A 25,241-nucleotide genomic window follows, 5' to 3' on the forward strand; every position below is an offset into this window, starting at 1 on the left:
TTTGTATTGCCTTTTTTTTATTTTGTAAAGAGAATTGACTAAAATAAAATTTCACGAATTGTTCAACAAAAATAAATTTTATTCTATCTTAATTACTTTCTTAATCTTGGACGAAAATTTTGCAAATAAAACACGATACGGTGACAAGAATATAGTTCTAGGAAGTCGCCGACGGGATGGGGATGTGCCAAAAAGAGATAAAGTAGTTTTATTGATCTATACGGACGTTCGGGTGGCGCGAGTGTGAGTTGAATGAAACGAAGATAACTTGCCGCCCCAATTTTTTTTGTCCCCTTTCCTCTCAATATTATTTCATAACGTCATCTCTTTCAGGCCACGTGACCTAAGCAGGGTGTAACTCACCCTACGGCGGCCATAACTTACTCATACCGATAGGCGGTACGGTCGCGAAAAACATGCTACAATATTCTTATTTTAATTATTTTTTTTTTGGCACACGATTTAGAGATGCTCAGCCAAGGTTATGCGGTTTCAAATCAAGTTTATTAAGGCTTTAATCTAGGGATAATGAGAGCGTATTATGGAGTAGAAGAATAAAACTTAAAATATTTACGGTATAGGCTACTTCAATGAACTAAGACATTTATTTGGAAGAAAAAAATTAAATTAAAAAAAAATGGTTTGCGCAATTGATCTCACATTCCCTATATTATCCTAAACTAATTAAATTACTGATCACTTTGAAAATGCAACAGAAAACATTCTTATTACCACATTCATAAGTTTTATTTAGTGCTGTTCACTCCAAATGTGCATCACATAAATAACGGAGCTCCTTCACTGTTTCTTTCTATCTCCTGATTTATGTTTTGTCCTGCTCCCTCGTTCGGTTTATTAACTGGCTACTATAATACACTTGGGTATTGTTACTATTTGTTTTGAATTGTGATAAATATTAATCTTTTACCAACACTACGATTTTTGATTCTAGTAATTTTTTTAACAGTTTTTTTCACTATGGCAATTTGCTCATTAAGTGCCGTTATTGTTAGTGTCGATTTAATAAAATATTCAATTATTATAAAAAAATATCAATGGCGTACCGATATATTATGAAAAATGATAAAAATCGGGATGGAATTAAATGAAACGAAATCAGTATAGGTAATGGTGAGAATTTGTTGAAATTTCAATTGAATTTTTAGATGAATCTGAGAATCCGACGACTTTTTTCCATTTTTCCATACTTTTTTCCTACCTATGCTGATAGCCTTGAGAGGCTATTTCAGCTTCTTGACGTGTAGGTGAGCTCACGGGGCTCCAACCGGGAGTGTTGCTAACACTAGCCCTAGCAAGAGCAGTGCTTCGCAGAATCTACCACCGAAAGCTACCAATATTACATGCTTAAATTGGAAGAAATCGTAAATTGAAAAAAAACAATTCACAAAACTTCGCTCCTCGCGTTCCCGCCAAAAAGCCCTAATTAATTTAATTAGAACATTTATTTTAATACCATAGATTAAACATATATTAATATCTATTAATATAACCTTCAAACAATCAAAATGAGGTTATATTATTATAGAATTACGAAAACAAAATGATTAACCAATAAAATCAAACAAGCCAACGTGTTATATTTTAAAGACACGATGATCTCTACAACCCATAAAAGTCTTTCAAGTTTACGAAATTAATTTAAGGTGCCACTAAAGACTCGAGATTACTAAACAATCAGTGGCGGGAGGTGTTAAACGATCGTAAACGTCAACTTAACGATTTGTACGCTCGTAAATTTGTCGTAAAACAAATATGTATGTAATTGTAAACTTGAAAATTTTCGGCTTCTGTTTATATCGATAATTGATTTTTTTTATATAATCATGAATCTTGATATGATTAATTAAATAATGAGTGTTTTTTTTTAATTGCCATAATTACCCTGTAGGTAATTTTTTTTATTGCTCTTGTAGGCAGACCAGCATACGGCCCACCTGATGGTAAGTGGTTGCCGTCGCCCATGGACTTCAGCAATGCCAGGAGCAGGCCAAGACGCTGCCTATCGAATCACTATTGCCTAATTATTATTTTGGTAATGAATTTGTATGTAATACTTTTCTTTTGTTTTTGTTTAAGCGTTCTGTTATTTAAAATACCCGTAATACCTTAAAACGTCCTAAAACATATCGAAAGTATTTTTTTTTTTATTGAAAACAGATATTGAATTATTAGAGCACAGAAGAAATTAGGTAAAAAATGCGCACACGCAGCTGAATAGTGCCATCTGCCGCTGAGTAGTGAAACTCTTACACGTAAGTATGGCGCAACTTTGTTTGCAAAAATTAAATACTATAGTCTGCTTCTTTTAAGTAAGAGAAATTAGATGTGAAAAAACCTAAAGAATTTTCAACAAATTTTAAGAACAAATTAGCTGGAAAATTAAAATTAATCTAACCCTAAGTGTTAACCTTGCCTACCTATTAATATTTATAGCAAGATTAACAAACACCATTAGATTTGATTTACAGTATTTTAAAATAATTTTTAAATTTTCAGACCCAAATATTCAAATAAACGAATGCGAGAAATTCAAAAAGTCGGCCTCAAGATGGTGAGGGCCATTACCACACTAGTTGATTCACTTTAATTACAGTAAGCATTATTAATTAATTACTTATTAATTTTAAATAGTGAACAGCACTTAGAAAAGTAAAATGAAAAATACGGCATATTGAAAGATAAAACAAATATTTATGTTTCAAGTTGCATTATTATATATTCAATCGAATGCGCCTTGTGCCTTGCTCAGTAGACAGAGTGTCGTCCATCTGAATCTTTATAGTCTCTCAAACCGTCACTTGATCTTATAAAGTTATTTGTCCCATAAAATAACAGCTGATCGCCATGATTACGCGTAATACGAGCAAACTCATAATTTTACAGCCAATTTACAAACAATAAAAGTCGTACTCTTGTCTTACACGCCCAACCCCCGGATATCTCCATATTCGACCGACGAAGGTCATAACTCGTAACTTTTATAACCCAATAAAACCATAAACCTCCGGGCTTGGGAACTCGAGTTGTCAAGTCATGCCTTACGTTATAGATGTCGCTTATTGCGTGTGACGCCATCTGTGAGCGAATACCTGAATCTCTTTATGAGCCATTTGAGATCATCACATCGTAAACTTGATGTTTTATTACTTCGTTTGAGGCCGCTAGTGCTGCATTTTCAACTGTTCTTTCAATGTTTACTATTAGACCTTTTCACCTCAACTTCGTCATACTATTCAAAATAGAAATAATAAAATACATTTAAATAAGGTTGGATATACGTGTAGTTCCTTGAGATTAATTAAAGTAAAAATTAATAAATGTACAGGAATGAAAAATAAGAAAATTACCCTAAGGCTTTAAATAATTTACAGTGCTATAAAACATACCATCTGTAAATTGCATCATAAACAACCCGATTTGTTAGTCAACCTTCAGTCTAACAAGAAATATTTCCCTCGCTTTTTTCAATAAGTGCCGTGCCATTTTTTTTGTGACGTTACTAAACTTTTATTACAGCGCCATCTACACAAAACTGGATGAACTGTTTCGATTGTAAGGCTTGTGATGATTTTTAAAATCATTTTGAATATTATGTATTCTTAAAAATCTTCCTTCGTGATTAATATAAATATATTATATGCTCTAAATACAGTTTGGTTTTAAGAAAAAATGTTGGGTGCTACGTTCAAAATCCGGAATCAAAATATCACAGACCGTAGAAATGTCAACTTTTCACGACAATAGATGACGCTACTTGATTTCTAAAGTTCAAGATTCTTTACAATTCGTACTGTCAGATTAATTATTAAACTTAGTTAAAACGGAAATCGCTAGACTTCCGCTTATACGATCGACGGCCTACAAGATTTTGATTAAATTTATTAAAATTAATTTAAAAATGTTTTGCTGCTTATTAACTCACTAGCGACCCGCCCTCGCTTCGCTTCGGAAACGTTAAAACACACATGAAACAAAAAAAAAAAAATATTTTTATTTTTTTTAAAAGTAGCCTATGTTCATCAGGGACAATGTCGGCTTCTAATGGAAAAAGAATTTTTCAAATCGGTCCAGTAGTTTCGGAGCCTATTCGAAACAAACAAACAAACAAATCTTTCCTCTTTATAATATTAGTATAGATATTAGTATAGATAAATGTGATAGACAATAGTAAAAATTACCTACATTTTTATAATTCATAAATTAAGTCGTAAGGTCAATCCGAATATATCCGAATCAAGTGTCCTACCAATAGACTTACGACCTATTGGTTCTTAATCCACTTACATAATTAGAAGCAGACTATAAAGTACCAACTATAACTAAATATTACGTATTTATGACCAATATTGGGCCTTGAAAACGCAAAGGATGAAAATGCGCACAAAGATACCTTAGAACCTCAATTACATAAGTAGGCATAAGCTATTTTTTATGTAAATAAAATGTAATAAATACGATGTGTCATTTACTAACACTATTTATTTATTTAATTAGTTCGTTAAGCATACCGCGTTAGTTTTAAATATTAACAGAATCTACTGATTTTCTGATTTTAAAAGTGCTAAGTTCTCTAATCACATAAATAACGGACCTTGCTTAAGAGTCCTTCGTTTTGGGGACGCTTCAGAATCAAACTTCCATAAGCGTAGCGTAGAATCGTATTAAACTGAGATTATACGAAACAGTTATAACCTACAACTTTCTGAAATCCAGACAATTACGTTCGCGGGGCAACAGTAATCCGCGTAGACCGGCGAATAAGCCTCTTTACAATAAATCCGATCTAAAAAGTTAGCTCCGATATCGCAGGGTAATTATAAAAGCGGGGGTGAGTGACAAATCCTCGTATAAAACAACAAGGAAGTAATTCCGACCATAAATATCCCTCTCGGTGTGAATAGAATAGCAATTATTTGGTTGAGTTGGTACTTACCCAGTACTATGAGCGTGAAACTCGTACGGCTTACACGATAAAGTCGATCCGTTCGACTTATGTATTTTATTTATTTGTCTTTTTTTAATAATAATAATGTTTGATGATTGTTTGAATTGTTGATAATTGATGCGTAAATCTTTATTGAAAGAAACAAAGCTTTCACTGAGTCGGCTTGTCGTTTATTTTCAGTGGTAAAAAAGCTTGTGTACTGGTGGAAAAATAATGGCAATATGAGAGTGCCAGTTAAGGCCTAATTTTTTGACTTTACGTGATAATTGGAAATACTAATTATTTCACATTATATTATGCATAAAATTATTATTTTAATCAGATAAGAATGCGAGTTACTCGCCGGATCTTCTCAGTGGGTCGCGGTTTCGTCTGGCGGTAAATTTTGCGAAGAACTGCTCTGACTAGAGAGCAAGTATTAGCAAATTCTCTCAGGTCGAACCCGGTAAGCTCTTCTACCAATCCGGAGAAATTGGAATAGGCCCTCGAGACTACTGGCGAATAGGTAGGGAAATCCTCGAGATATTAGAAACAGGTATCAAGTTTATTGGAAATAATAGTAACAGTAACTTAGAATACATTGTTTGTTACCGCTCTATCTAAAGGCAGCGGAATCTAGCTGACCGCAGCCAAATCCCCGCCAAATTCAACCGAGTAGCATACCTAATTATAAGCTTCTTGGTAATTTAGAAAAGATTAAATTTTAAATTCGATTAATTTATTGACGTACATATTAATTACTATGTAATCATTGGCTTGAGTATAATATATATACATCTTTTTCAGTTTTTCAATTGTTAATTACACTACGATTAATCTCTTTCCTTAGATGATTCTAGTTAGACTGAAGGCTGCTTGAAAGAGATCGCTCATAGCGATAAGACCGACCGTTGTACTTTTTGTGTTTAAGGCTTTGAAATTGTTTTGATTTGACATTGGTGCATAATAAAGCAACTCTACGTGTCAGCAATTTTTTTAAATATCTTTAATGGGTGTACGAGCTCACAGCTAACCTGGTGTTAAGTGGTTACTAGAGCCTATAGACATCTACAACGTAAATGCGCCACCCACCTTGAGATATAAGTTCTAAGGTCTCAAGATGGTTACAACGGCTGCCCTACCCTTCAAACCGAAACGCATTACTGCTTCGCGGCAGAAATAGGCAGGGTGGTGGTACGTACCCGTGCGAACTCACAAGAGATCCTACCACCAGCAATTCATTTAGTTTGACATAAAATAGCGCATAAAGTGTAATTTTCCAAAAAATTAAATCTAATCAGATTAAACAATAGGCCGGAGAGGAATCGGGCAATAAAGAAAAGCGGATGGTGATAAATAAGCGTATCTCGAGAGAAGACGGATTGGGGTCGCCGGGACGGGAGGAAAAACTTTAGGAGCTTAACCCTTCCACGGATATTTACTCCCAACACCCTTCTTTGATGGTGTTCTTTAGGTATACATTCATAATCGCGGAAATCCTATTCACCATGGCAATTATGTGTTGTGAATTTACCTAATGTTATGTTGAATTAAAGATTGAGAATTATTATTAAATTAGTTTTATTGAAGTGAAACTTCCTTATCGGCGTTGGAAAAAAATTTACGCGTCACTTTTTTCCGTTACGCGCCATCTGTTTTGTATTCATGTCTATGATAATAAAATCCTTTTGTTTAAACTTTATCTAATTTAACTTTTTTGTATTCATGTCTATGATAATAAAATCCTTTTGTTTAAACTTTATCTAATTTAACTTTATTTAACCAATTTCTAGAAAGTTGCATGTAGATCATTTTTCGAAAAATAAGGCCATAAACAAGTTTCACTTCTTACGTGTGTACACTAGTACACGCACACATTTTTTTTTAGATTTCATGCACGATCGAATTAAATTTGTTCTATTCAAAACAAATACCATAATTCAATGTGTGATAGAAATCCAGCTATTTATTTCATAAATTAAATATTACTAGAGGTCCCGCAGTAGTCGAAATTCGACTATAATTAATTGGAATTGTAAGTTTGTACACTATTATGATTGTATTTTATACTTCTATAATCACAAATTTCGCCAAGACTACACTATAAAAAATATTAACAAAGACAAACAATATTTAATCTATTCTCAATTTGACAACGGACGTCAAGAACAAAAGTTTGACAATAAATAGTATGCATGCAAATAGTGTGTGTGCGTCAAATACATGGTATGTAGTGTCGTAACTTTTTCTTTATTGATTTAATGTATCTTTTACGCATTATTTAAAAAAAAAATAAGCATTGTGCACTTCTTCTCTATATTCTCTATAAGTGTGGAAAATTTCATACTCCTCCGTCCGCGCAATTTTCGTAAAAAGGGATACAAAGTTTTTGCTTCACGTATTAATATATAGATTAAAAATTAAAAATAATATTTCTCATACGAAACCAATAGATGGCGTTGTATTCATATTTTAGATTCGAGTTGTTTCACAGCTGATTGTACATAATTTCAGTGACATTTTCGCACTACTGCAACCCTTCTTTGTCTACCTTTTGTTCATTCTGTGCGATTTCTCGCTCTATTTACGAGCAAGAATTGCACCTAAACGTGCACTGGTTAGATAAACAGTACATATTCCTATAAATCAAGGACTACGCATGCGCTGAGAGAGCTCTATTCACTCAATTAACCGTCGCGATGTCAATTAAAACGACTTCGTTGCTGCATTTATAATGTACGTAGCGACTGCTTTCATTTACTTAATAAGCTTTAGATTAGTGCGTGTTTTATTCACTGTTTTGTTAGTTTCTAAAGTTTTATTAGAATGGTGATCACGTAATGAATATGTAGCACAAGGTTCATAATGGATTACCTACCTGGGCCTTAACATCTATGAGATGAAATCGGCAAGTTCTTTTTTTAAAGGCCTCGTACCTACCTGCATAGGTCACCAATTATGTTTTCGTCAAATATAGGTACTCCTATTTTTTTATTGCTTAGATGTGTGGACGAGCTCATACTCTCACAGCCCACCTGGTGTTAATTGGTGACTGGAGCCCATAGACATCTATAACGTAAATTCGCCACCCACCTTGAGATATAAGTTCTAAGGTCTCAAGTAGGTATAGTTACAACGGCTGCCGCACCCTTCAAACCGAAACGCATTACTGCTTCACGGCAGAAACGGGCAGGATGGTGGTACCTACCCGTGCGGAGTCACTAGAGGTCCTGTCATTAGTAATTACGCAAATTATAATTATTAAAACCATTAATGTCCTCAAAAAAGAATAATCTTCTATGGGAATAAGAATAGATGTTTATCAATTTAATTTATTACCATTATGCTACTATTTTTCAAAACTTTATATCAGAAAACCAATGTTGATTACAAAACAAAACAAAAATTACCGACTGAATAAAACACGTTAATTTTATAAATACCTAGGTACTTATTTTTAAAAATACGTTTATCAAAACTTTAAGCCACTGAATGTGTGATTATCAAGTAACGATTGTGATTGATAAAAACTATTCATTCGATTCACTCATAAAATCGTATTGGTCAAACTAGTTGAACCGACAATGTACTAACCAGTAATACGTTTATGACTTGTTTTATAATGCTGTAAACTAATAAAATAAAGTTAGAAGCGCGAACAAACCGATAGATAATGAAGTTTTATTGGTCAGTTTTACAACTCTCCCGGAGTGATTGTAAAACGAACACGCTGTAAATACGCCGCCATGGATGTAAAAGTCGTGTTAGAGAAAATTTAATTATGACTAGCGATCCGCCCTCGCTTCGCTTCGGAAACCATAAACTTTATTATTGATAGCTGTCCCGTGATGTTACCTGCGGTTATTGTCGTATCGCGGGTGTCGCCGTGGGCCAAAGCTAGTCTAAAAAAGCTACTCCTTATATCATTAGCTACCTATCAGTGAAAGTCTCGTCGAAATCGGTCCAGCCGTAACAGAGATTAGCGGGAACAAACAGACAGACAGACAGACAAAAATTGTAAAAAATGTTATTTTGGTGTACCGTATATTCATATGCATGTAGTAAAAAACGGTTATTACAATATTAGAAACAGACACTCTAATTTTATTTATATGTATAGATTAATATATGAATGGATATTACTCAGGAGATACGTCTAAGCTATGCCGGCCTTAAGTTGCCGCCATCAAATGATAGTTAAATAACTATCATCCGTCCGTAATCGTTCTAGTATTTTCCTAAAAGTCGCTTCCAGATTTATATCTTGATTACAGTTTTGTTAAGGTCGTTCTGCTTACGAATTCGTTGCTAGAATATAAGTCATTTATAATGCAATAGAGACTTCAACTTTATATCTCATGATAGGTGGTAATTTATGTTCTGATGCCAAGAATTCTATACAAAAACTTTTTGATATTAGGAAGTGAATTGTTAAATAAGCTAATAAAACACTTATAACTTATTAGGTTTTTAATCTCTCTCATATAATTTCCTCTAAAAAACATTCTTTTTAACATACCTATCCGCTGTATCTAGCATCAATTTTCATAATGATTGTAAATTATTTCAGCGATTTAATATCATGAAGATTAAATGTATTATAAATTCTTACACGCATTCTTCAAAAACGCATAAAAATGCGATAGTCTGTTCTTCTATAGATAACAAAGAATCAACTTGAGGAATAATAACGAAGTTTATGCTTCATTATGATCGGGACACATATAGTTTTGTTAATGTACCTACTTAATTATTTGTACCAGCAAAAAGGTCGATAATTCAGAACATCGCTAAATTGACAAAAAGGTATATGATCAGTCTCACTTCAGTTATAGGTACAGATGAAAGCACAATATACTTGACAATTTGCCTCAGGACCATCAATAATCATTCAATAATAAAAAATAAAAAACTTGACACCAAAGTGAAATAAAAAAAAAATCAAAAATAATACAATGAAAAACGATAAAATTCCGATTAACAAAATTTCAAAAATTTTTATTATACGTTTCGATACTTTCAAGATTTTGGTGACTTATTTTCGATATACAGTTAGCTTTGTTCTACTTTCAGCAATTAATATTCTCTATAAAGCTTATTTTAAAATTATTTATTTAAATATAAAAACAGTTCTAAAAATATAATTTCTGCTCATCGACTTTGCTATTGTGTTCAACAAAATACGGTTCTATTTGAATTAAGACGTCCATGACACCTCCATAGAGTCCGCCCATTCACTTGTATACCCTATTTATTCCATTGTTTTTCTGCAAGCGAATTCTGATTGGCAAAGGAATGTATATAATACAGTCTGTACAGTTTGTGTTTCTTTCGGTCAAAATACATCCTGTGTGATTTGTTGTCTAAAATGTCAACACGGAGTACATTCGCCTTAAATGACCAATAAAAATAAATTTAATTAAAAGTTAATTATTTGAAGATTTTCTATAATATTTTTTACAATGATAATATTAATGAGAAGCACAAATTATATAGGTAATTAATATTTAGTGTTTTGTTTAAAAAGTATGGTGGAATGGTCTATGGAAAGTAGCTACTGTTAATCATGGCAATACTCCAAGCTCTGCTTGAATCGCGATAAAATATAAATCCCTGTCATCAATATACTTAGAATTTATATTTTATTTTTAACTATAGGATCCTTTTTCAAACGTCATTTATTTATTTTAATAATAATATTAGTGTTGGGGGTTTGCAGTAACCTGTAATTACTTATCGAAGCGTTAACGATTAGCTTCATAATTGCCTACTCAAGTATCAAAATTATATTTGCACCAATCACAATCATGTAACAGGACAGTGCCAATTACTGTAAAATACGCTTTATGTAACAAATAATTTTAAACAACCATTAATGTAACGGGGTAGTAGCGATACGAGTTTATCGTGTCTAGTGTGTTCCCGATTTTATTGGAGTAACGCTACAATTAATAACTGTTCGCTGTTGTAACCGAATATTTCGTGTGAGTTGTAAATTTTGAAATGGCCGAGTTATAGGGGTTGACTAGATTAGTTGTGAAGTTTATTATCGAATGCGTGAGGGCTTATAGGCTATAATAATGTTAATCGATTAAACGGAATAATCTCAATACGATAAGAATACGGATTTTTGTCAATAGTTTTATTGAACTGAATAAACAAAAATAATGTAAGACGGAAAATGATAATGTATAATAAAATAATTTCTAAATTTAAGATAAGCATCTCAAATAATTTAAAAAGCATTCCCGTGGCTGTGTTGACCTTAAATGACAAATTAACTTTTTTACGAAATAAAATTTTGTTACATTAACAAATCAGTCGGAAACCAACGAGGTTTACATTAAAATATTTAACCTTAGTGAATGCTTAATTGAAACTTGTCTTTGTATTTGAAAATCTCTATGTAAACAAGTAAACAAATCGAGTTCTCATAACACAACGTAAGCTACCTTGTGAACCGGAGTCGTGGGGACAGGGCAGGTCGAGATACTATCAGACACGATCCCGGGACGTACACGGGACTAACGGACTGCCCAGGTAATGTACTGACTGAATACACAAGATCGGAGTCAAAGAACTATGTTATACAGAAGAGCGCCATTTAGTACGTATATTTTGCAGACTGTCGTACTGCGCTATTTTAAAAGTACAGTTTATTCCGACAAAAAATATTCTGTACATCTGCCCTGCCTTAATAAAAGAGCTAACCTTGTTCTTTTTTTTTTTAAACTTATCACAATCGGTAAATAAAAACAATTATTTGTCAAAGATGAATGCGAATCAATTAATAAGATTGTATGTTATCGCTGAATCAAAGAATCCTTCATCAAGCGGAAGCCTCCTATACTCTCACGGACTCGAAAATATCTTAATATTAACAAGAAAATTATCTTCAATTCCGTGCCGAGTACATGGATGTAATTATGTATTTTAAGCGATTGTTATTTACAGACAGTCGTAATTAAGGGCGGAGGCCGTTTTAACAGCCAATAAAGAGTGAAAAAAATAATTGTTCAGCAGTTGTACGTTGATTAAATTGAATTATGATCGTAAATGGAACTACGAAAAACAAGATGATTCATTCTCGAGTTCTTTCGAAAAAATATCCATGTCTTCGTTAAGGGCCTGACCAGTCTGAGACGTTCGAATTATCAACGAATACATTCTGTTTTTATCGTCGCATCTGCCTTTTATAACGTTTGTAGTTCGCAAAGGCATGTTTTAATTAAGTGAGAAACATTGCATGGAAGTGACCATTATTATTAATTGAAACTGTTTATTAGTTACCGAGTTCTACAATGCTCTCTCCGTTATCTAGTTCATTAAGGCGAAGATTAAGGCATTATTTCTATAATCATATTATATTTACATCGTTCTACAGGAGAACGAACGATACGTGTGTATTAAGAAATAACCGCCTGTAAGATATTGCTTCAGCGATAAGAGCGCTCGTTTATATATTATCCGCAATACGTATTTGAGAAAAGTCGGTAAGTTTATACGGTATTATCATATATAATTATTATTTGCATACGTTCCCTCTTAATTTTGTTAAGAGCGCAATTTATCTCGACGTGAACACACGGCCCGTGTACATGCTTCAGTAAAATTAACTTGTTCAAAAATGGCACACGAAGCGTGCTTGTGCCGTGGCAACCAATAATTTTTCGTATCGCCTAAATAATTATCTGTTATCGTCGAATTGGCAGGCCCCGGGTCGGGGACCCCAAAGATGGCCGACTCCAGACCGGCAGCAGAACAGGTACGCCGTGATTCATGTGATTCAAATATACATTTTTATGTGCTCCACAAAATTGATCGGTCATTTTATTTTTTGAAACTTTAAGTTGTGAATGCTCCGAAAGTAGTATGAGTTTAACGTTTTGTTTAGATTTACATAAAACCTTTACCTACCCTTATTTCACAAACAAAGCGCTCCTTCCTACTTTTTACTGGTGGTAGGACCCTTTGTGAGTCCGCACGGCTAGGTACCACCACCCTGTCTATTTCTGCAGTCATGCGTTTCGGTTTGAAGGGTGGGGCAGCCATTGTAACTATACTGAGACCTTAGAACTCATATCTCAAGGTTGTAGATGTGCGTTGTAGATGTCTATGGGCTTCGGTAATCACTTAACATTAAAGGGGCCGTGGGCTCGTCCACCCATCAAAGCAATAAAAAAAAGCCTTCCATTTCGCAAACTTAAATACCCACCTATATTTGTGCGTTTCTCAACGGAACACTACTGCTCATTTAGATACATAAGCCAATATAACAGCATATCAGCAATCATGAACAACGAGAAATCATCTATATATTAATACGTGAAGCAAAAACTTTGTGTCCCTTTTTACGAAAATTGCGCGGACGGAGGAGTATGAAATTTTCCATACTTATAGAGAATATGGAGAAGAAGTGCACATACCATGTATTTGACGCACACACGTATTCATACTATTTATTTATTGTCAAACTTTTGTTCTTGACGTCTGTTGTCAAATTGAGAATAGATTAAATATTGTTTGTCTTTATTAATATTTTTTATAGTGTAGTCTTGGCGAAATTTGTGATTATAGAAGTATAATAGTCTTTGAAGAAATAGAATCTTAATAGTGTACAAACTTATAATTTCAATTAATTATAGTCGAATTTCGACTACTGCGGGACCACTAGTTTATGAAATACTTTCAAATTTTTACTTTAATTAATTTACGTGTGTTAATATTACCCCCCAAATCTCGAGACACGTTATTATATAGGTATACTAATTTGATAAGTTGACACGTATCTACGTATGATACAATTAAAAAATATCTCGACGTCAATAACGAAACCAAATCAGAGCAGGTAATAAGTATTCGGAGACTTCCTTTTTCCGACGGTCCGGTTGAACGAGCTTCGGAATTTATTTTTAACGGTTGCTTAACTCTCCTTTCGTATCGCGCGTCATACCTACGTACCTATATATACGTATCTTAGTGTATTATGGTCGATTTTATTAACACTTCCCACCGTTTTATCTCCCAACAGTCGATAGAGTAATTACATGCAGCTTATTAAACTTTGAAGGCTTCGCTGCGTAGGGATTCTCCTAACCATTGATCACTCAATTATGTTATGTAATATGGTTAACTGGTGTTCATTATAACAGCGCAGGAAACCAGTTAATTTCATTTTTGAAGTACACTAGATAATGTTTCGTCGAGCCGGACTTTCGGCATTCAACTGATTCCGAGCGGAGACGGCCGGTTAACATCAAAGGGCATTGGACTTAGTAAATTAAAACATCGCAAAACAGTAAGCAGGCAGTAGAAGTTTTGCGGGCCGACTTCAAAAATGGCATCGCATCGACTGGTGGCGGCGATTCAGTTTTTCGCGACCGTCTCCACTCGATAAATAATGGCGGTGACTTTGACAAAAACTCACCTAGTCTTGTTCGATGGGCTGCCGCGCGTTCCCCCCTCCGCATGCCCCTGTCCACCCCCTCATTCGTCTCGTGCTCGCCCCGCACTGGCTCGTTGCTTTTTCTCCTCATTCCACGGCGCCGGCGCATCGCGAACCGCTCACTTCCATCAATATCAACGTTACCCTAACTATTTACAACGCTACCGACTAAATAAGAACTACTTATATTTATGGCAATTTGTTTAACTTCACCGACTATTTAAACTGCAGGAACACGATTACTTTTACACTATACTTATGCGAGAGTATTGAAGGATTTAGGATGGCGCGGAAAATTATTTATTTCACTGTTTAATTTACAACTCCTTTATTTACTTAGCTTTAAGGGTACGAGACCGGGTCTCTTTGGTAGGCATATAATATTTGTACAATGTAACTGTTCGTGTCGCCGGCGCTGCCGAGAAAGCGCCCTACGATCGCACATATCAATACTACGGTACACCTACGCACTATATTACACGGAAGAGATTTCTACAAATTGCACTGGTTTCCGAACGCGAACATCTTCGAAGGTCACGCGAATAAAATTATTTAAAATAAATCAACAAAAACAAATTAATCGACACTCAAAAATAATACGACCCGTTTCTATTCTAGCATCCAACAGTTTATTGTTCGTATCAATTAATCATCGATCAAAAACATTACATTAAAATTAATTTAAAATAATCACAACAACCGAACAACACTTAAATAACGAAAAAAAAAACGAATTACAAAACAATTTACAAAAACACAAAGCTAAAGAGTGTTCGGCGGACGCGGTACTATCACTCGACGACGACAACGCGACGGTTCAAATGTTTTAATGTTCGGGGTGTCCCTGGGCAGCAGCCGCGGCCGCCGCAGCAGCCGCTGCCGCCTTCTGCGCCTGCGCCTGTTTCTCCTGCTCGTTCAACTCCTTTATAGCCTGGATCTCTTTCTTTAACTTCATCCTTCGGTTCTGGAACCATATTTTGATTTGCCTCTCCGTGAGGCACAACGCGTGCGCCATCTCTATGCGTCTCCTTCGCGTAAGGTAGTGGTTCGTGTGGAACTCTTTCTCTAATTCTAGCGTTTGATATCTAGTGTAGGTTTGTCTTCCTCGTCTCCTGAGGCCGTTCGCTCCTGTAACAATAAAAGCAACGATTAAAAATTCCGCTCATTATTATTTCCAGTCGCAGACCAAAATGGGACTCGTGGCGACAGACCGACGTTCTCCTTTCAGCGAAGCGTTTGAATGCTGAATGGGATTGCTTGTCTCGCAATGGCTATTTCCTAAATGACGTTACAATTGCCGGTGACGACAGCTTCATTTCGTTTAAAACGTCGAAGCTGATAAACCGAGCTGAATCCCGCCTTTGAGCATTCCGACCGAATCGAGTACTGGCTGCCAATGCATTTACCGACATAATAACATAAGCAAGCAATGGCGCGATAATTTGCATTAAAACGATATGATCACAATTAACGATAACATAAGTGGAACACAAGAAGTTTTTTTAAACGGAGCAAAATAATAATTTCTTCCTAATTTTAGCTTCAAAGTGATCTGAAAAACATAATTAAACAATATTGATACTCCTTTCTTGGCTGAATGCCTTCAGAATTGAGTACTGAGAACGCGATGCGGACCTCGTAAGCTGAATAAGAAGCCAACCTACACGTGACTCGCGAAAATTTTAAAGAATACAGGGCTGCCCCAGCTTTAAAAATAAATATTTTACCGAGGCATAATTTTCGTTCGTTTTATCAAGATTCGTAAATGGCATAAATTCAGTTTTGAAATACGCCTTAAAGAAAACAACATACAAAACATGGTGATCTCTATAAAACTAAGCGACAGTGTCGTTGACAAGCAGAGATAAACTAATTGGCATCCTGATCTATAGATATCACATGAAGATTACTGCCGACTACTTACAAGCTTTACGTCAATGTTTTTCTTGGATTAAGAATTACAACTTCGATATGGGAGACTACATTTGCAGAAGAAAATTCGGAACTCATAACATGTACCCTAGCCAAATATATTTCACTATTGTTTAAGTTTCAATTTTCATAACTCAAAAAGCAATAGTGAAGTTCAGCGTTGGTACTTAAATTAATCGCGACAGAACGGACAGCCCTATCGTTGTTAAGCCTGCAGCGGTTATGTAGAAGCGTTCATTGCATGCCGCTTACATTGCGTGATCGTCGACGTAATAATATATAGGTTTCGGAACGCATGCTGAGATTTCATGCTTATTTTTTCTCGTTTTGTGCGTTGGAAATACCTAAACCAGATTGAGACCAATCGGGTCTTAATTTAAATTTATTTTTATTTCATTTGTGAACGAAAGGAAGGCGAAAAAAAATTTACAAATATCGTCGGTGATGAGATTATTCTGGAATTAAAAAAAAGTTGTGGTGTCGTGGGACACCGGATAGGAACGAAGTTCCTTATTATAAAAATATTAATTTTCAGTTCTATTCGAGCTATAAAGAAAACAAAACTGGAGGTTTCGCAACAACCCACAGTCATTCGGTAACGTGCGAACTTATTGTGGTACACTTCATTCACGGTTGTTTACATAAGAGTTAGTGTATTGCGCAAACGAACGCTCTGAGATCGTGGTCAATTAATTTAAAATAATCACATAATTTGATAAAAAAATATGTTATTTTTTGTACGTTATTCCAAAGTTAAGTCGTACACTGTGTGCATTACTAATAAAAATCTTACGTTACGGACTTTTTTCCCGGTTAGGGTATCCCTCCGCATCGTCCCATAAGAAACTTCGTTCCAACAAACGTCATATTATTAACTTATACACTGCTTTTTTTTTGTTGAAAGGAAAATTATTAGTTATTATCCACCTTACAATTTAAATGAATAGCCTTTGTAATATAAAGTCTGCTCTGAAAACAAACAATATATCAAATCCCATATAAAACGGTCCCATTTTCAAACAACGAAAACGAACAAATAAATACGATTGTAATATAAATATGTGTCAAAATCGACCCACTCAAGTTAGCGATAAAGGAACACATTGCCTGGCTTACTGAACGAAAAAGCTACAAAAATAGTCCGTGACTAAGCGGAGCTCTTCTCACAATATTGAAGGGTTGAGAACCAATCTAATGGCTTAATTATCTCAAGTACTCAGATCGAGGGCACATTAAAAGCACGACGTTGTATCCACACAACTTTCTTCATCAGGCCTTATCTATTCCTTTTAAGTTGTAACGGGTTTGAGCCGTGAGAATGTGCCATGAAAAATACATTCATTGTTTACTTATATGCAATACAATATGATCATTAGGTATTTAATTTCGATGAATGATCAATTATGAGATAGGTTAACGAGGCTTGTCCTGAAAGACATAAATAAGCGTAATGATGTTTTCTTAAGGCTACGGTGCTTTTCGAGAAATTTATTTTAAAACCCTGCGAATATTACGACCAGTTGTGGCGCAGTAGTAATATTTTTTAAATCGAAGAACATCAAAGTGGACCTTATACGATATCCAATATCTATAAATTATATACTTATTTGAATCGATTTGAATATTTGTTATATTTAAATAACAATTGAAATAAAGTAATTATTCATTTTTGTGTACAAAATAAAGTCTCTACTACTGGAGATAACAGAAAAGAGGTTTTCAATGTTTACCCACCCATCTAATACAATAAAAACAAAAATAAATTCACAATAGGTGGCTGGGTTTTGTGGTGTATATTATTTGACTTTGATCACCGCTAAACATAATTTGTATGAGTGTGAATGACGTAAGCTTGCGTCTGTAAGGAAAATCTCGTTAGAAACTTCATTGAGTGCGATATTTAAAAGAAAAAACGGAATCAATCACATCACATTATCCACATACTTCTACAAATCACGTAGTAAATACCAAACCAACACCAGGCAGGTACAATACAATGTTGCAGAGCTCAATGAATAAAGATATCTCGTTTGAGCCATAATTCAGGTTTCCCGGTACACAAACTTAAGTGCAACCTTTTTAATAATTAACAAAAATTCCCGTTGCCGGAGTAGTGGTTAATTGAGTGACGCTAATTACCTAAGCCGTAAAAGCCTCCTGGAAGCAAAGCATAAATATAAAGCGGCCTTTATTTTCTTTATGTGAAGTTGGGGGCTGGCACTGATTAATACGAACAATAATAGTGACGGTCACGTTTTTTTTTTTTAATTCAGATACATTGTTGCGAGACGTTTTAATTACGAGCACACACTACCAAAGTATAGGTGTAGAATACTAAATGTAATACTTAATGTATTAATAAGTTTAAAGTCATTATTGTATCTTTGAGATAATAAAATGCTTAGTCCACAAGGACATATATGGAATCGTTTAGGCCACAAGAATCTTACATGTTTAGTAGACGGGTTCTGGATTAATCGAACTTGTATATATTTAGTATTTTCTTCGATTTTCGTGAGTTTTAAATACAATTAAAACTACTTTTACGGACATGAAAACCGTCCGCGATCTCAAAAACTGTTAATTAAATATTCGAAGTGTTGGAAATAATATAATGACATTATAAGACACGAGACTAAGCCGTAAAAGTTATTTATGTTCTAAAACTTCCCCTTCATTGCATAGTAGGTATTATTTTTATAGTCTTATTTTCTCACTTAATGTCATACGGACTTTTGACAAGAATGTACAATATGCTTCCATTAGAACAGTTGTTGCTCTAATGTAGGTAATGGAGATTTGACTTTATGTCTTGTCTCCCAGTTAGTGTCAAGTGGACCTATAGACTTATCTGCCTACAAGTACCTAATATATAAATAAATCGAGAGCAAATCACACACGGTCATCTGGCTTCCAACTAGGCATCCCAGAAGTATGTGAACCAGAGATGGGTTCATAAAACAGAGACACATAAATATACTTATGTTCTTTTTTAATATACACATGTTTAGATGGGAAATACGCATGGCTAAAATGAATTATTATAATAAAAGTTACAACTTAATCTCTTTTAAAATATACCTAAAGACCATATACGCACCATTGCGGCGTCGTGTTTTAAATAATGTCATAATAAAGAATTTATGTTTATAAAGATGAGCGCATCCTAAGCTGGAGCTACAAAAACGTCACCAAGGCACACGTGTGACAACTAATTAGACCGCTACTACGGTTCCAGTGTCAATTTTCTCCTTGTAAATTAACCTCAAGATCCGGAGAGCGCTGTAAAAGCAATAAACATGACATAAACGGCTTCATTAAAGGCGTGGGCGGAGTTTGCAGAATGACAAAAAAGCGTGTAGTGTCAGTCGCGGCCTTAATATTTATATAATGAGGGAAAATGTTTCCGCTATGCAAGTCAAGAGCTTCGAAGATGTCATCTGCGTACGTATTACGTGTTCCGGCGTAGGGGCGATGTCGTAAGACCATTCGTATTGCCATCAGCGCCACAAAAAAGTCGTTCAAAGGTCGGTTCGCATTTCAAAAGGCTTATTTATGATCGTTTTTACTATCATATGTGTCGTTATTTGCTATTAAAATACCGATATAAATTCTTATTTTATACATATATTTAAGAAAGTCGTTATTTTGCGTAAACATGGTATTTTGTCGTTATATTACAATGGGCTGTGTCAATTTACAAGCTTTGTTCATTAACAAATTGTATCCTCTTATACATGAAGTAGTTTTGAAGTAGTCGTGGCCCAAAGGATAAGACGTCTGGTGCATTCGTATCTAGCGATGCACCGGTGTTCCAACCTCGCAGGCGGGTACCAATTTTTCTAATGAAATACGTAGGTACAAATGTTCACGATTGACTTCCACGATGAAGGAATTATATCGTGTAATAAAAATCAAACCCGCAAAGCTATAATTTTCGTAATTACTGGTGGTAGAACATCTTGTGAGTCCGCACGGGTAGGTACCACCGCCTTGCCTATTTCTACCGTGAAGCAGTAATGCGTTTCGGTTTGAAGGGTGGGGCAGCCGTTGTAACTATACTGAGACCCTTAGAACTTATATCTCAAGGTGGGTGGCGCATTTACGTTGTAGATGTCTATGGGCTCCAGTAACCGCTTAACACCAGGTGGGCTGTGAGCTCGTCCATCCATCTAAACAATAAAAAAAAAACGAACCCATCCAATCGAATATTTCGTTAAAGTTGCTTACCATATTGTCTCCTTTTGGTTAAAAGGACGATTCGAGTTCCAAAAATATGTCAAAAGAAATAAGTCAAAGAATACTTCCGAGGAAATCGACGCCATATTCCCTCAAAAGCTACGGTCGCAACCCGTTCTGCAACACGTGTCGCAAACAAAAGAAACTTGCCTAACTCGCCCCCACCATGGGGTGACAAAGGATTGCACAAGTTATATTAGTCGTAAAGAATTTCGGACTAAGATCTATAGGTTGTAAACCCGATCGTAATTCACAATGGTCCCGCAATTGCGGAGGACATTCGCAACAACTGTTGTTTGCTTTGATGTTTTAATTGTTCCTAATTCGTAAAACTTTTCAGTTTGATTTACAGCTGTTGTTTTAACGGATCGGTAGGGTTTCGTTTCTTTTTCGAAATGCTCGAGAAAACATGTGGCCTACAAACAGTGGGACGTATCAAAGGGTTTAAAATTGAAATCGATAAAAAAAAACACAGAACAGGAATGAAAACAAAACTACTCAAAAAAAAATCAATGCTATTTAGTATGAAATATATCACTGTTTATTGTGCTGTTTTTTAGTTTTATATTCAAAATGTCGTGATTTTTTTTTATTGCTTATATGGGTGGACAAGCTCACAGCCCACCTGGTGTTAAGTGGTTACTGGAGCCCATAGACATCTACAACGTAAATGCGCCACCCACCTTGAGACATAAGTTCTAAGATCTCAGTATAGTTACATTAATCGTAAAGATTTTTAAGCCAGGTCATCTGTATAGTCAACAAACTCTAAGTTGTCCCTTAATATTAATTAAAATGTTATTGTTAATCTTTTAAAAAAAAATTGCCTATAATAAGATTTTAATAAATATAGTAATATAATACGTAGTAACAATTACTTTTAATACTTAATATTAAAAATTTTTTTGTATGAAACTACACAAACCTTATATACATAATATATGTCATAAAAGAAATTAAAATAGCATGTAGGTAGATCGTGTTTGTCCAGTTCACAAATGTGTCTAGGACACACTCAGACTGGCTCTAGACAACGCTATTAAGGAAAAGTGAAGGCAGATTTCGCAATCATTTTTTACTAGGTCAAATCAATCACTTTTCTATACTTGTACTACATACAAAAGCCATTATGTATTTAGTTTTTATATCGATTGATATTACTAGTCTGAGAATATGAAATAGCTCCATTTCAGAGACTCGAAACTAGAATCATTCCAAAACTAATATCATTACAAAGAAATCTTGAAATTAAAACAGTATGTTTATATACTTATATTGTTTTGTATCTTGTAATATGTATATGTTATTATATGTAATGTTTACTGTATGGACTAGGTTTGAGTTCCTAATTCTTTTTTCCTTTTGCGGGCCTACTGGAAGAGATTTCAAATCTCTGTATGAAATAAGTAGTGCCTTGTACTTGTTATCCTTATTGTCGTGTTTCTTCTAACAGCTATGTGTACAAAATATATTAAATAAATATAAAAAGAAATAAATAAAACATAATTTTTTAGAAATATTATTATTATTTCACTGCTCATTTAGATCCATACTCTCTGATGCATGCTTTTCGACCAAAACTTGTCGAAAGCGTTTTTTGCTAAATTATCGTCTCATTACCGAACGCCATTGGAACGGTTTTAAATAATAGCCCTTGCTGTTATTCGAGAATTTCCTCATTAAATATTCGGACCAACGGGTTTCGTGAAACGTAATAACTAAAATTTGTAAGATCGAGGCAAAAATTTCGGAATTACAACTTTTTTTTTTCGATGTCACGAAATTTGTACCTAGGGTCGATCGTTCGTTTCGTGATTCGAATGTAGGCAGGTATGTACTTACATATGCGGGTGGGCACATATGTAGGTATACGCGAGAGGCTGAACGCAGACACCTTGGGTGGTCTTCGAAATCAACTGACCGTTTATAAAGTACATAACGCTCGTAGCTATAGCGTGTTCATTTGTGAAACGGTTGTACAAGTTATTTGTTAAAATAAAAGATCGTATGATGAACGGTATCGATACTCGGAGTAATTAAAACAGGGGAGTGCAAATAAAATGATGGTGATACTGTGGTGCGTTGAAATGGGTATAGATTTTAATATATATGTATCTGTCAATAAATAAAGCGCTTTGATTTTTTTTTAAATGTAATAATAGCTTTTTCGTAGTAAGAAAAGTAATTATGAATTTATTTAACGTTTTATCTATCAGTAACAATCGAAGATCAACAGCCTCACCTGGGTGTAATTTTAATGGAGTTTCCGAGACTCAAAGCGGTTTTCCCGCTATCTCCGTTGCCTTCCAATCAGTCGCTAGATGTGTATCGACTTAAGAGCTTGCTTGTTATCTCAAAAACACAATATGAATAATACATTAGTGACCGACAGAGTACAGTCGCGCACTCTTAAATTGGCAACGCTTAATTGACTGAAAGGTTGAAAATGAAACGGGGTCTTGAAGATAGGGAAGGAAACGTTAAGACGACTTTTTACTTCACCTGTACTGGATGAACGGAATCGATTTAAAAATCGGTTATGTGAAATTACGTGAACCATAAATCGGAACGAAGTTATATATTGGCTTAAGAATCGAGTAATTGTAATTTTATGGGAGAACACAGGTCGGACGATTATTTAGTAATAAAAACTTGAAGATTTGTTTGAAGTATTTTTGTTTTATTTTCTTACCTTTTTTCCCATTCTCTTTAGTAGCTATTAGTAGTATAGTATGGTTAATTGAAAACTGTATTCAATAAAGTAGGTACTCCGGTGGCGGCAAGTAAGCGTTGCATTGTGATTAAATATGCGCCGCCTCAATGCAGGGCGGGGCACGCGTGCCTTCTACCGCCTTTAATTAGTTACGATTCCTTAAGATAAACACTTAGTGTATTTGTTCTTTATAGTTAATCTAGTTTAATTAGAATTAATTGTTTTAATTCGGTGCGCAATTTACGATCTGATGACGATCAAAATAATTGAGTGGCTACTTGAAAAACAAGATTTACCAATAATTATTAATGAAGTATTTTTCCAAGAAGAAAAAAACGTTATTTAACGAACCAAAATGACTCCGACATTATCTTGTTCCCAATCGCGCCCCTAGATGATTTCGAAACTTCTGAAAATGTAAATTGCTAAATGATTGTATGGAGAGATTCGGGTATTTATGCCCAAATTAAAACCAGTTCCATAAAATTGTCGTAATAATACCTACGGGCTTTTCATAATGATTACCTCGTTATAAAACGTGATCTTCGAGAAAATATTGTAAATGATGACGCGTTGAAAAATGCTCTGAAGATATTGTGGTACACTTGTCTTTGAACCCTTTTGTTATCAGACCGATATACCGATCCGATATTAACTCATAAATCAAGGTTCAAAGCAATAAAATTCGACGTCCCGAGCGGATTAGGCCAAACCCTAACGTATGTGACACGCGAAAGCCTCAGACTATTCCTTTTCCAAGGGGAGGTCATCTCGTGTAATTTAAAAATCAATTTCGTAGGCCACTTAAAACACCAACCTTCTTATACAACATAAGAGTGACTTTCAATGCAATAAAACGAGGTGATACACATTTATACGATGAATACATCAACCATTGAATGCAATAAATTGCTCTATAAATCATTCATATACTGATATTAAATACAAGATCACGCAGCTTGTAATTCTCACAATAATCGAACATGAATAACGTCTATATCAAGGGTCGTATATATATTATGTAGTTTAAACCAAAACTACAAGTAACCATTGACGCAAATAATTATAACACAAAGCGTTTCACTGAAATCGGCGCTAACAAGACGCAGCTGTTACGAACTCTCAGGCGGACACCATTTTGAAAAACACGTTGGAGTTTTCGAAAATAGATTATAAAATGTGTCACTCCTTCCCTAATAAATCAGCCGTGATTAATGTATCCATGCTAGGAGCAGAGCACACCGCGTGACGGGGCAGTACCTCATTGGGTGGCGCGGTCGCCATATTGCTTCGTGCTTGTACCTGTCAAACTTTGATATATTACCGCTCGCTTTCTCTAGTGTGCGCCTTGTCTTATTATGCCCGACTAAATTAAGGAGAATATTGACATCGAAAAATTCCGAACGAATGACCGTTTTGTGATATATTTTGATCTTTTCGAATCATTTGATTTCACGGGACGTTTTTGAAAAATGGTTGTTTTGTTCTCGAGGTGTGAAATTAAAACGAGCGCCGACTGCTGAGAAACGTAAAGCTTCTGATTTATATTTTGACACTGAAAGCCAAAACATTCGCATTTTTTATAATAATCTCAAATTTATTGTTATCATAAAACTGGCATTTTTTTTACGTAAGAGACTTTATTTTAACAAACTAACATTTATTTTAAATGCTGAAATGTTGTAAAACAATGAAATTAATTTTAACTGGTGATTACCAAAAACGTAATTAAAATAGCATTAACGATTGTTCTAGCTCAACGATAAAATTAATTAAGGATTTTAGAAATATTCTCTGTCGATTAGCAAGCATAGTAGGTAAACTATATTACAAGAAACTCGATCAAACAGAAACCAGAAAAGCAAACAATAATCAACCTTATAACATTGCAGATTAATAGGAAATTATGGCATATAACATAAAAGCATCTGAAGTAGCTATTTTCCACTTAACTTCGTTCTGTGCAG

The 25,241-nt window shown here is 34.7% G+C and overlaps 1 protein-coding gene across 2 annotated transcripts in view; it reads right to left on the reverse strand.

Moving 5' to 3' along the window:
- Nucleotides 1–25,241, reverse strand: part of Ubx (ultrabithorax) — a 145,027-nt gene that overhangs the window by 18,805 nt on the left and 100,981 nt on the right. The window contains exon 2 of one of the 2 annotated variants that reach the window (XM_012694101.4): nucleotides 14,373–15,518. In XM_012694101.4, coding sequence (XP_012549555.2) covers nucleotides 15,217–15,518 — 302 coding nt within the window. In that variant the 3' untranslated portion in view covers nucleotides 14,373–15,216. Of the gene's footprint in view, nucleotides 1–14,372; nucleotides 15,519–25,241 lie in introns of those variants that run through there. The other variant, NM_001114160.1, reaches the window with a different exon arrangement.

The sequence above is a fragment of the Bombyx mori genome, chromosome 6 (assembly GCF_030269925.1).
Source record: "Bombyx mori chromosome 6, ASM3026992v2".
NCBI classification, from domain to species: domain Eukaryota; kingdom Metazoa; phylum Arthropoda; class Insecta; order Lepidoptera; family Bombycidae; genus Bombyx; species Bombyx mori.